This window comes from Podarcis liolepis, assembly GCF_965112155.1.
Source record: "Podarcis liolepis genome assembly, chromosome: 7".
NCBI lineage: Eukaryota > Metazoa > Chordata > Lepidosauria > Squamata > Lacertidae > Podarcis > Podarcis liolepis.
In genome coordinates, this window is record NC_139561.1 from 78525250 (window position 1) to 78539010 (window position 13761).

Consider the following 13761-nt stretch of genomic DNA (forward strand, 5'->3'; position numbering starts at 1 on the left):
GTTCAAATCGTTTTGTTGTCCTTTTAAATAGTTTGTAAAAAATCCCCATTCTTCCTTGAAGTCACTGTTGTCCTTCTCATGTAGTTTATATGTCAACTTTGTCAATTCCGCATAGCTCATCAGTTTTTCTTGCCATTGTTCTTTCGTTGGGATTTCCTCATTCTTCCATCTTTGTGCTAACAGGACTCTTGCCGCTGTTGTAGCATACATGTGATGGGATGATGAGCTGCTTGTGCGTAAAATCCAAGTCCCTCAGGGTTTGGTCAAGTTTGCAAACCTCTGTCTGTAACGGAGCCCCTTAAACATGGCTCCGTCAGTCTCTGGCAGATTCTGACAGTGGTTGCTTTCGGAATCTCTTCCAACATAAAAGCTCCTTAACGGAAACACGTCTTCTGGACTCTCTGCGTGACAGTTTCCGGTGAGGAGTGGGTGTCCCTACAGGAGGTCCTGAAACCTCCCCACTGTTTTCGCTGGAAGTGTCTCTGAGCCATCCCTCCTGCTCACTTCCCCTCAGCTCACCTCCTCTCCCCCTGCTGGTTCCCTCTTCAGCTGCTGAGTCTCTCCCAACCTGTGTGAGCCCTTCCACCTCCCTTCCTTCCGATGGCAGTTCCCTGACAATACATAAACAGGTTCTTTCTTTTTCTTGTCAGATCTCGTCCTAAAATCCCTAACAAAAATGCTTCTGGTTTTTTTTTACAAATGTCATTTTAAACATAAGAGCCATGACTCTTAAAGTGGTATGAAAGTGTTTGAAAGGTATGGCATGGATATGATCCGAGGATTCCATTGCCCTATTGGCTTTCCACCACAGTTGGATGGAACCAATGCTTCTGAATACCAGTAACTGGATGCCACAAGAGAGGGGTCTTGTGTTCGAGTTCTGCTTGCTGGTTTCCCACAGGCATCTGGTTGGTCGCTGTGATAAATGGGTGCTGGACTAGATGGGCTACTGGCCTGATTCAACAGGCTCTTCTTACGCTCTTACGCTTCTCTTCCTCCCACTGTGTTTGGGGTGTGATTTTCCTCCCTCACATCCTTCTGCATTGTCCTTCAATAAACTGCCATGGAAAGTAGCTAAAATAACACACATCATTTTTACCTCCGCCTCTCAAGGCCTGGTTGGGGCCAGGGGAGACTGGGTTTTGACCTGATCCAGGAAGCTGAAATCTAAAGATATCTCTGTAAATGTTCTTGTGTTGCCTGGAGAAAAGCAGTCACATACCAGTAATAAAAAGTGAGAGCTGGAGGCAGGGAAAGAGGAAGAAAACTTCTTAGGTTTTAGGTCAGTTCTGCTATCAAAGCAAGGACGAAAGAAAACAGAGCCACCCTTTGCTTTCCTTGTTATTTTAAAAATGTCTTAATCATTTATTTATTTTTTTAAAATAATAATAATACCAATTTTACTATTTATACCCTGCCCATCTGGCTGGGTTTCCCCAGCCATTCTGGGCAGCTTCCAGCACATATAAAAACATCAAACATTAAAAACTTCCCAATGCCTTCAGATGTCTTCTAAAAGTTGTGTAGCTCTTTATCTCCTAGACATCTGATGGGAGGGCATTCCAAGGGGAGGGTGCCACCCTGTTTATAGAGGTTCTTAAGGTTTATAGAGAAAAAATACAAACTTAATATCTTTTCCCTTTTTAAAAAACAAAACACAAAAGGGGGAGGAGATAGAAATAGAAAAAGGAAAAGAAATAAATAATAAGGAGTAAAAAATTGGTTAAAAGAGAAAGATAGAAAAAAATAAGATTAAGAAAATATGTGGTGGACCTGTAAAAGGGAAAGAGTTTTGGGAAATGATGAGGTTGTGATGTGATGATGCAGGAGGACGGTGATAGAGATGTCACCACTGAAATGTCACCACTCACATAACCAACTCCTTGCCCCCTCCCTCAAATGTGCAAACAAACTTTCACACTAGCAGTGACTGTGGATAGATAAACTTTTTTCTTTTCTTTTTTAAAAAAACGTACTGGATTTGTTGCAAAACAGGAAACCTGAATTAGATGGGGAAATATGGGGACACTAGAAAAAGCTTTCATGCATGAGCACCACCACAATAAACTGCCAGATGGAAGCAGTCCATATGATCACAGAGCCAAAGCTCTAGTCTAAAGGCCAGGGACTCCAGATGGAGAGCAGGCAACAGCCAGGTCAGGGCCCGGAGCTACAGGTGCTGTTTCCAGCATTTAAGAAGACCAGAGACAGCTGGTTCTCATCGGTGCCTTCTGCTCTGTGACCTTGAAGGCTGGTCAGGTACAGGTGGAGTCGCCTTTGCCTTCTCCCCCTTTAGCCTGCTGCTCAGAAGGTGAAGCTGACTCCTGGTCCATGGCACTTTATTGGATATTTTCTTTGGCTGCAAATCATTTCAGCCCTTCTTTTATATATATAATAATTCTTAAACTTTCTGTTTTATAATTTAGAACACTCATTTAAACATCCTTAAAATATTAACGACTTCCCTTCTTCTCTTTCTATGGTTCATTTTGCATATCATAAATCCCTGCATATTTTACATAAACCAAACCATTCTGTATTCCATTATTACATCCATCAGAACTTATTTACACTGTTGGGTTTATCTTAATGCTGCCAACGTTTTCAAGTGTACACAATTCCCTCCATTTATTCAATAAACATTTTCCAGTCTTCTCTAAACGTGTGTTCTTCTTGTTCTCTTATTCTATACGTTAAAGTCTTCAGGCTGCACATATTCCATCAGCTTAAGTTGCCATTCTTCTTTAGTTGGGACCTTGCTCGTTTTCCATTCTGGGGCTAACAAAACAGGGGCCGCAGTTATGGCATACATGCATAACCTTTTTTGACACCTGTGAATTTCCATCTGAATTATCCCCAACAAAAAGGACTCTAGGTTGTTGTTTTTTAAAAAGTACTTTTTAAACATTTTTTCCAATTCATTATGAATTATTTCCCAAAATTCTTTTACCCTTTTACATTTTCACCACATATGAAAGAATGTTCCTTCAACCTCATTGCATCTCCATCTTTTATCTGATTCATTCTTATGCATCTTAGTAAGCCTACTCAGATTTAAATACCATCTGGAAACCATTTTCAAGTAGTTCTCCTATTTGGCTCTTCTTTTAGTGGGAAGCAATGTATAAATTGAGTAACAGCAGTAGGGGATTGAACCTGCCTCAGGTCCGTTTTGAATCGTGACTAGGTTGCAGCAGCAGGTCCAACTGCTGTGGGGATGGTGGTGTAATATGGACTCCCCACAACAAGTCCATGAAGGCACTGATGAGACATGGACAGACTCCTGCTAGACACAGGAGGCTAAAGCCCCAGTCCACAGGTCAGAGTTGGGGGACTCTGTTTCAGTACATCAGCCTCAGCCAGAATGGCCATTAGGCAGGGATATTACTGTTGTTGGCGCCTTTCTGTTTCAAGAGACAATGACGTGTGCAGGGCCGTCTTACCCATAGGCGCTAGGAGTACGGGGCACCCGGGCGTCGGGCTCTCAGGGGCGCCTGGCCGAGAGTCCGGGACCCAAGAGTTGAGTCTGGGGAAGAGCCCACCCATCTGTCAGAGTGCTGTGGCAAGCTCTTCTGCTGCGGGCATCTCTGTGCCGTGAGTTCGGGGGCGACCGAGCCAGCGAGACACTGAGGCGGCCGGCTGGCTCCACCCTCCTGCACGCCTGGGACTGGGCAACCTGGGGAGGGGGGGCACCGGGTGGATCTTTGCACCTTGGCACCACATATGCTTAAGACAACCCTGGGCATGTGCCTCCAGGGGTGAAGACAGACCACTGCTTTAGCAGCACCGAAGTAGCCTCCCTGGGGCGCAAGCCTGGGCAACATGTAGGGAAGTCCTGAGCTGTCCAGACAACAAGACCCCCCCCTCACAGCCTCGTTCCAAAGGAAAACAGAGCAATACTTTGGCCTTTCTTCAATGCTTTTTTCCTTTTAGATGTACCGAAAGCAAAAAACCACCCACGCCTATTCAACATAACATCTATTAGCAAACAAAATCGAGGTCTCCAGTGTTTATTTTTGGAGGGAACATGAGTGGGAGTCAGGGGTGGGAATAGGGTGACCAAATGGCGGATGTTGCCTAAAAGGTCTCTCCCAAAACTGGCATGAGATCAATTGATAACAACATCTCTCACAAACCGCAGCCTCTAGTTTCTTATTTCCTTGTTCCACTGAATCGGAATGTCCCGTTCCCCTTTCTCATCGTTACTGCCACCCCATCCCCCGCCACCTAGGCTCCCCTCTGCTTCCTGTATCTCCTCCCTCCCCACAGAGAGCTGGTACTTACCCTTTCCTGAACAGTGCATGCATCTATAAATACAGGCAGCATCAGCCTCACACTTTGCAGCTGAGCCCTTCAGCAACAGGCATCAGTTCAACAAGGAACTTGAAGATCTAGGAAGGGGAGAAAAACAGGTAAAAGATGAATCCTTAGCAGATAAAATACTTGTGAGCTTCCCAGTTAAGGCTGGTTGGTGTTTGAACAGGGTTTGGGGTAAGGCAAATATGACCTTAACGAAAGAAGGAAGGAAGGAAGGAAGGAAGGAAGGAAGGAAGGAAGGAAGGAAGGAAGAATTTTTGATTGATAGTTGAAGGATTTAGTTATTCCACCCTACCTTACAAACAGTCATCCTTAATCTTATCAGTGTTGTTTGATTTTACAACACATAAAGTTGTGGAAGTGCATGAGCAGTCCCCTCAGCCAGCATACAGTTGGATCTGGCCATGTTAGCTTTCGTTTATCCCTTCATCCCTTCCACCTGTGAATAAACAGAACAGCTATTGATTAATAAATGTTTTGTAGATTATTTTTTTTAAAAAAATTATTCCTGGAACACTTGCTGTTTGATTTGCCAGTGGCGTAGCGTGGGTTGTCAGCACCCGGGGCAAGGCAAGTAATTTGCGCCCCCTAACCCTATCTCCCAGACGTTGCGCCCGGTGCGGCCGGCCCCCCCTGCACCCCCCACGCTATGCCACTGTGATTTGCTGCTTGATGTTACCTGGTGTGCACTGAACAATAATACATGATGCTGATCCTATTCTCATTGTAGTTATTTGTTTCGGGATAAACCTTCTGATTTTCTACAGAAAAGTTATTTTATTTTTCTTTTGAACAATAATTGCATTTTTTTGTATTTATTGCTTGCTATTTATGTTGTTCTTTTTTTATCTTGCATATCTGGAATACACACACAGAGAGAGAAACACTTTTATACAGTGGTGCCTCGCAAGACGAAATTAATCCGTTCCGCGAGTCTCTTCGTCTTGCGGTTTTTTTGTCTTGCGAAGCACGGCTATTAGCGGCTTAGCGGCTATTAGCGGCTTAGTGGCTATTAACGGCTTAGCAGCTTAGCGGCTATTAATGGCTTAGTGGCTTAAAGAAAAAGGAAACAAACTCGCAAGAACTCGCAAGACGTCTCGTCTTGCGAAGCAAGCCCATAGGGAAATTCGTCTTGCGGAACGACTCAAAAAGCGGAAAACTCTTTCGTCTTGCGCGTTTTTCGTCTTGCGAGGCATTCGTCTTGCGAGGCACCACTGTAATCATGCTTACACATTTTCCAGCTCAGTTTGTGTTTCCCAGATTTCTCTTACAGCTAACTCTTTCCATACTAACCTGTGTTCTGAGGGATACAAAGTTTCTGGAACTTATTCTAGAGGAATGGGGAACCTTTGATCTTCCGGAAGTTGCTAGACTCCACCACCAACATGGCCAATGGTTAAAAATGATGGGAGTTGTAGTCCAACAATGTCTAGATGGTTGCATGCCTGCTCTAGGTTGTAGGGCATATACGCAGTGTATGCAAACCAGCTGGTGCATTTGATTACTTATTAAATTTGTATACTGCCCTTCATCCGAAGGGTGGATCACAACATGACAATACAAAATGAGAACACAAAATACAGAATAAACCAACGAAAACCATAGCAAAGTGATTCTGAACCTGGGTGGGTATGCCAGTTCCATTTTTATTGAACAGCCATTGCATAAATCTTAGTGTAATAAATTAAAACCCCAGATTCGAAAATCAGTTGGGTTATAACCAAGCATGGCTCAGAGTAGGCCCATAGAACTAAGTCCAGTCATGACCATTAAGCCCAACATTTCTACTCTGAGTAGGAGTTGGTTGGATGCAGCTGGCTCTCTTCAGAGATCCCTGTGGCATGAACAGTGACAATTAAGCTTAATACATTCTGTTTTGTGCCTTTGCCAAGTAATACAAGAGCTTGCATTCTGAAGTGTGGGCAGCTGCCCAAGCTGACCAGTTGATTCCTGGCAGAGCACTCTGATCTGAATTGCAAAAATGAGGAACTCAGTCAATGCTCTTGGTCTCAATTTACAGCTTGGAATCACCAAAGTGGAGAGAAAGAGAGATGATTGCTTAAGCTAGTCAGTGCGACCAGCATAGCAGAAAACACAGACAAACTCACAGTGAGAGTGAAAGAAAAACACACAAGAGACAGACAGGAAGCAGGCAGAAGGTTCAAGGGAAAGCTGCAAGGACACCAACCATTTAAAGCACATTCATTCCTCAGCAGAATTCTCACAGCTACAGATCCCAGCACCCTTAACAAACCGCAAGGTGTGTACATAGCCAAAGAAGGGACAGGCTTCTGAGAGCACATGTCACAGGCGAAGGGAACAGTAGGCATGTGAGACACAGAATAAACTTCCATTTGCATCCATATTAGGAAAATGGTAATAATAATAATAATAATAATAATAATAATAATAATAATAATACTTTCATTATTTATACCCCACCCATGTCTGGGTTTCCCCAGCCACTCTGAGCAGCTCCCAACAGAACACTAAAAACAGAATAAGACTTCAAACATTAAAAACTTCCCTAAACAGGGAATGCCAAAAAGCCATATCAATTGTTTTTCTTTTTTCTTTTTTCAATTGGGTTTTATAAACAAGAATAATGTTATGCAAACAAGTATACCAAGTTTTCTCAGATCAATTGTTGATGTTTCCTATGCACACTGAACAGGCAAGCCACATTCCAGATTAAACGTTAATCAGCTGTGTTAATGAATATGCTGAGTGGGCTCATATCATTCCACAGGATTTGAGCCACAAGGTGCTGGAAACCTCCAAGGTATTAGAATGAGGTTTTTCCCAGTCTTGCCTGACATCCTTTTGGACACCGTTGTCCTTCTATGCTGGGCTGATTCTCTCTTGCTGGCTTAACCTGTCCCTTACCTTTTCAGTCCTGCGGCTGCAGAAACCACCAGACCTTGGTGTTTCGCCATTGTTGAAGCCGGACCTTTCCGGTTCCCAGAGAGATGAAGCTGTTTCTCCTCCACCTTTCTGCTGCCCTTGTAGCTACAGGTGAGGCCAACACGAAGCTCTTTGTTAAACTATGGTACTTGCTCCCACAGGAGGCAGTGACGGCCACTTGTTGTTGTTTAGTCATTTAGTCATGTCTGACTCTTTGTGACCCCATGGACCAGAGCACGCCAGGCACTTCTGTCTTCCACTGCCTCCTGCAGTTTGGTCATGCTGGTAGCTTCGAGAACAATATCCAGCCATCTCATCCTCTGTCGTTCCCTTCTCCTTGTGCCCTCCATCTTTCCCAACATCAGGGTCTTTTCCAGGGAGTCTTCTCTTCTCATGAGGTGGCCAAAGTATTGGAGCCTCAGCTTCACAATCTGTCCTTCCAGTGAGCACTCAGGGCTGATTTCCTTAAGAATGGATAGGTTTGATCTTTTTGCAGTCCATGGGACTCTCACAAGTCTCCTCCAGCACCATAATTCAAAAGCATCAATTCTTCAGCGATCAGCCTTCTTTATGGTCCAGCTCTCACTTCCATACATCACTACTGGGAAAACCATAGCTGTAACTATACGGACCTTTGTTGGCAAAAACTCCATGGACGGCCACTTAGATGGCTTTAAAAGAGGATTAGACAAAATCACAGAGGACAAGGCTATCAATGGCCACTGCCCACAATGGCTTTGCCCTGCTCTTATGGTCAGAGGCAGTAATGCTTCTGAATGCTGGCTGCTGGAAGCCGCAGGGAGGGGTGGTGGGGAGCACTTGCCAGTTTCCCACAGCAACTGAGAAGTTCTGTGAGGAGGATGTGAGCAGGAACGAATCCATGCATCCCACCTGGACTTATTTGAATTATTTGAATGCAGCAGCTAGACTGGTGCCTGGGAGTGGCCGCCGAGACCATATAACACCAGTCCTGAAAGACCTACATTGGCTCCCAGTACGTTTCTGAACACAATTCAAAGTGTTGGTGCTGATCTTTAAAGCCCTAAATGGCCTTGGTCCAGTATACCTGAAGGAGCATCTCCACCTCCGTCGTTCAGCCCAGACTCTGAGGTCTAACTCTGAGGGCCTTTTGGCAGTTTCCTCCCTGCAAGAAGTGAGGTTACAGGGAACCAGGCAGAGGGCCTTCTTGGTAGTGGCACCCGCCCTGTGGAACTCCCTCCCTTCAGATATCAAGGAAATAAACAACTATCTGACTTTTAGAAGAGATCAGAAGGCAGCCCTGTTTAGAGAAATTTTTAATGTTTGATGTTTTAGTGTATTTTTGATCTGTTGGGAGCCGCCCAGAGTGGCTGAGGAAACCAGCTAGATGGGCGGGGTATAAATAATAATAATAAATTATTATTATTATTATTATTATTATTATTATTATTATTATTATTATTATTCAAATTTAAAGGCATACTTTAAAATTTATGAAATGAAATAATGAAACAATGTTGCTTTCTCTCCTCCTCTTCATCCCTATTTTCTTTTTCGGCTAGCTAACTCCCTAAATTGTGTCTGTACTGAAAGCCCAGCATGCAGTACTGGTACCTGTTCAATTCCAGAGTCGGAAGCCATCTGCATAACAGTAGCCCAGGAAAATAACATGGGTAGGTATATGCGTATTTCCCTTGTGCTTGCACCTGTAGCCCGCTCACTTCTGGGCTACATTTGCAGGAGAAGCTTCCAGGACCAGTCTGATCCATTGAAAACTGAACTACCAGGCCCGGTCCTGCTGTTGGGCACATGAGGCTTTTAAAGGAGGCTCTGTTTCACGCTCTCTTACCTCCTGAAGTCAGGCAGGTACTCACAAAGAACAGGGGTGGGTGAATCAGCCTGTTTTCACTAATGCGTTTACAGAAGTCTGTTCTGTCTCATTTCTGTGTCACTCTGCAAATATTATTATTATTATTATTATTATTATTATTATTATTATTATTATTATTATTATTATTATTATTATTTTAAAGAAACCCTAACCCAAAATAGTTGGAAAATGTATTTTCCTAACAAAATATAGGCAGGAAAATGTCAGCCTTGCAGATGGGTCCCCTCACCCCTTTGTGATTTTCCTCCATTTTTATGTGTGCAATTCTGCTCCATCCAAATTGTCTTTAGCAATGGGTGGCAGCGGTGACATCTTGTCCTTTTCCTCAGGCAGGTACCACCTTGTAGGCACGTTCCCCAACTCCATTATGATTCCCCTCTGTTTCGTTTTGTTTTTTAAACAGGAGGAATCGCTGCCACAGGAATATCCAGGGGCTGCCAGCAGGATTCTCAGCTTTGCAATGAAGCCGTCTCTGTTACTGTGGCTGGAGGGTATTTTACGAGGACCGTTTCCAAATGCTGCATGACAGAAAACTGCAATAATACTCCCCTTGAATGTATGTGAAGGGAGGTCCAGACCTTGATAAGTTTGCTTTGGGAGCGGGGACAGTTAGCCAAGGACATTAGGACTGTGGCACCTGCCATTGTGTGAACAAGGTCTGAGGTTCATCCCCAGCATGCCCAGGCAAGACTGGGAAAGGCCTCTGTCTGAGACCTTGGAGAGCTGCTGCCAGTAGTGTAGACAATATTGGCCTAGATGGTCCCATGGTCTGACATGCTTCTTTGTTTGCTCTCACAGCATCACCCTTTGCCACAGCCCACAACAAAAGGACCTGTTGCTAGTTTTCCATTGAGTGGCTCTCAATGGCAAAGGGGGTTAATGATCCCTGATGGCTAATGATTTATTTCAACAGCTTCTCCCCTGCCTTTGTATGTCAAGTGCCTGTACAGTGGCTCAAGACAATCAAAGGCTTGATGTCGCTCTCTGACCCTTACAATGTCACAATCTTAAGCTAATGGCCTGGGTGTCAGGCAGCAGAGGAACCAACCCCCACAGCAGGTTGCCAGGAATGGACAAGACAAGGGAAAGTTCTTACCAACTGTGTTTTATTCAATAGTCACAGACAGATGCTTAGAAATGCTGCCTCTAGGAATAATGGCATTTCTGCCAGTAAATCTCCCCTTCCCTTCTCTTCCACTTCCTCATTCGTCATTCCTTCCACGGGTGGCACTGATGGCCCTTTGCTTCTGAGCCCTTTGCTCTCCTAATTTGAAGGCTCACCAGGTTCTGGGAGAAGGGGGGGTCTGGAATGCTTTCTAGTGATAATGTAGACACACACACACACACATGGGGGGTCCAGTAGATCGAGAAATGTTGGGCATATGGATGAGGTTACTACTGAATATGGGATTTGAAGTGTGCCACCCCTTGTCATCTACAGCTGCTTCTGTTTGAGTGCTTTGGGCTCCCAGGAGCTTGGGATTCTTTTATTTATTTATTCTCAATTGTACCTGCTTTGACAATTGCTGTTTTTTTAACGCGGTCTGCTTTCTCTCTTTCCTGCATCCCTCCAGTACCACCCAAGAACCTCACCAAGAATGGAGTGAATTGTCCCACTAGTTTTGCACTTGGCTCTAACCACTTAGAAGAACCCGGGACTCTGAGTTGCACAGGAGATGAAAATAATTGCATCTCTGCGGCCGGGGAGCTAACTGCAGGTAGGTCTCAATTTAAGCTCCTGTTGGGTCCCAGAGCACCAGTGTTCTCTAGTATTGCAAAAGATGGATGTCTTGCATGTATTGAATTTTATTCTTACGGTTACAGACCAGTTCCGGGTCACTTACAATATTAGGAAAATCCTAAAACACAACAGGGATACATTGAATTGCAATTGGGTTTAACATAGACAATTCAGATATAGCGGCAGTTAAAAAAATATATCAAATCTTGATCACTAAAATATAACCTAAAATTGTCTTGCATGTACTTCCCTGGAGAATTCAAACACAAAGTCTCATAACTGAGGTGCTCCCTACCTTTGGAGAAGCAAATTTCTTTCACCTATTTTGTCAGCCAAGAGAATCAAAGGACCACCCCTTCCTAACGGCTGCTGCAGGAAAGTCCACCCCTCTCAGTTTAGCCTGTCTGGAATAATACTAATAATACTAATATTCCTTTTTCCTAGTCCAGGACTCAAGACGGCTTTCACAGATAAAGTAAAACAAGCTAAAAACACAAAAAGTCAATTAAACACTAATAGAATTCATATTGTTACAAAAGTTAGGTGCCACCCCCACTCTCTGCCGAGCTGCAGAAAAATTCCAAGGGGTTCCAGGCACTCACCAAGGGTCCATGCTCCTTTGGAGAACTGAAGAAGAAGAAGAAGAAGAAGAGTTTGGATTTGATATCCCGCCTTTCACTCCCCTTCAGGAGTCTCAAAGCGGCTAACATTCTCCTTTCCCTTCCTCCCCCACAACAAACACTCTGTGAGGTGAATGGGGCTGAGAGACTTCAGAGAAGTGTGACTAGCCCAAGGTCACCCAGCAGCTGCATGTGGAGGAGCGGAGATGCGAACCCGGTTCCCCAGATTACGAGACTACCGCTCTTAACCACTACACCACACTGAGACACTGCAGAGACTGTCGTAGCTTTAAAAAAGATGCCTTGTTCACCTATTTACAGTCTGCATGGAACAACAACAACAACAACAACAACAACAACAACAACAACAACAACAACATATTTATACCCCACCCATCTGGCTGGGTCACCCCAGCCACTCTGGGCAGCTTCCAACAAAGTATTAAAAATACAATAAAACATAAAACATTAAAAACTTCCCTAAGCAGGAAGTCTTACAGCATGGTTATTTCAGTAGCGGCTTGTCCCCCACACCCAGTGCAGCAGCCTGCCCAAGATGGACCCCAGTCATTCTTCTTCCTTCTCCTTCCCAGAACACATTCTTCCAAAGGGACCCAGGCAAAGGGCCTTCTTGGTAGTGGTGGCTGCCCTGTGGAATGCCCTCCCATCAGATGTCAAACAGATAAACAACTATTTGCCTAAAATTGTGTTGGAAGCCGCCCAGAGTGGCTGGGGTGGCATATAACAACAACAACAACACCACCACACCCTTTTGTTTTGGAAGGTATGTGTAAGGGCTGACCTTTTAATGGGAACTGAATAAACTTTTGTCTCCATCTCTATTCTCTGCTTCAGGAGATGCTGCCACTCTTCCCTTTATAGCATCAGGCTGTGCCTCAGCAACTGCCTGCAATTTGCCTGTGCAGACGTACCTCGTTACTGGAGCCATGGACTTCCTCCTGAAGAAAATCAAGTGCAGCCCATCCCCAGCCACCAACAGTGGCTGAAAGGAGCAAGCGGGAGAAACTTTCTCCACTTTTTGCAGGGTCACTGTGATTCTTTGTCATTCCCTGCTGTGAATTCTTTGAATAAACTAGCATGAAAAAGAATGCCCCCCTCAAATCGCTACCCCAGTTTACATTGCTTTAAAGCAGGCATGGAGAACCTTTGGCTCTGAACTACAATTCCCATCAGCTCCATCCAGTAAGAATGGCCAGTGTCCAGGGATGATCAGAGATGTAGTTCAGCAACAATCTGAATGGCCAGAGCTTCCTCACACCTGCTTTACAGTTAGAAAGCTACATCTGATCTGCTACTCAAGACTTTCCCATAATATCAGGGCCGTCTTACCCATATACACTAGGGGTGCGGGGCACCCAGGCGCCAGGTTCTCAGGGACGCCAGGCCAAGAGTCCGGGGCTGAGAGTTGAGTCCGGGGAAGAGCCCGCCCATCGGTTGGAGTGCCGTGGTGGTCTCTTCTGCTGTGGGCGGCTCTCCACCCCAACCCCCCGCCCTCTTGCCCAGCGTCTGCTGGCAGAGTCGTCGTCAAAATCTTAAGGTACCGCGCCACCAGGGGACCAAAGCGAGCGGGTGTTTCAGGTCCCTGGACGGGCTTTCACGAGCCGCCCGCAGAGGCTTGCCACTTGGATGCCCAGTGGCTGCCAGTCTTAACTTTCCTCCATCCCTTTCTCTGCCTCCCAAGTTTTAGGCGCCTTGTTGGAGATGGAGGGCAACATATGAGCAGGGAGGGCAACACAGGCGACAAAGAAATCAGTTCAGCAGAGTCCCTGGCCATTTTATTTGATTTGTAACCCCCTCCCTGTTGCCAACACCTGGCATCCGATTGAGCTCCGGCTGCAGCAGCTCTGTCCAGAAGGCGGCGGTGACAGGGTGTGTGTGCCAGGCGGATTTTTGCACCCTGGCACCACATATGCTTAAGACAGCCCTGATGATAATATAGTCATAGTCCTTCCCCCTCTTTCTTTCTTTCTTTCTTTCTTTCTTTCTTTCTTTCTTTCTGAAAATAAGTTTCACTTTTCATGATTAAGCTTAGGTAAGCCTAAATGCTTAATCCTGTTACATCTTTACTTAAATTGTTGTTGTTGTTTACTCGTTTAGTCATGTCCGACTCTTCGTGACCCCATGGACCAGAGCATGCCAGGCATTCCTGTCTTCCACTGCCTCCCGCAGTTTGGTCAAACTCATGCTGGTAGCTTCGAGAACACTATCCAACCATCTCGTCCTCTGTTGTCCCCTTCTCCTTGTGCCCTCCATCTTTCCAAACATCAGGGTCTTTTCCAGGTAGTCTT

At 45.1% G+C, this 13761-nt stretch overlaps 1 protein-coding gene across 1 annotated transcript; it reads left to right on the forward strand.

Moving 5' to 3' along the window:
* The first annotated feature begins 4260 nt into the window (after window positions 1-4260).
* Window positions 4261-12574, forward strand: LOC310712523 (protein RoBo-1-like). The gene is made up of 6 exons (XM_083515672.1): window positions 4261-4412; window positions 7212-7332; window positions 8763-8873; window positions 9495-9647; window positions 10666-10809; window positions 12308-12574. Exons 2-6 carry the CDS (start codon window positions 7287-7289, stop codon window positions 12457-12459), a joined length of 606 nt encoding a protein of 201 aa, XP_083371798.1. The 5' UTR covers window positions 4261-4412; window positions 7212-7286; the 3' UTR covers window positions 12460-12574.
* The last annotated feature ends 1187 nt before the right edge of the window (window positions 12575-13761 follow it).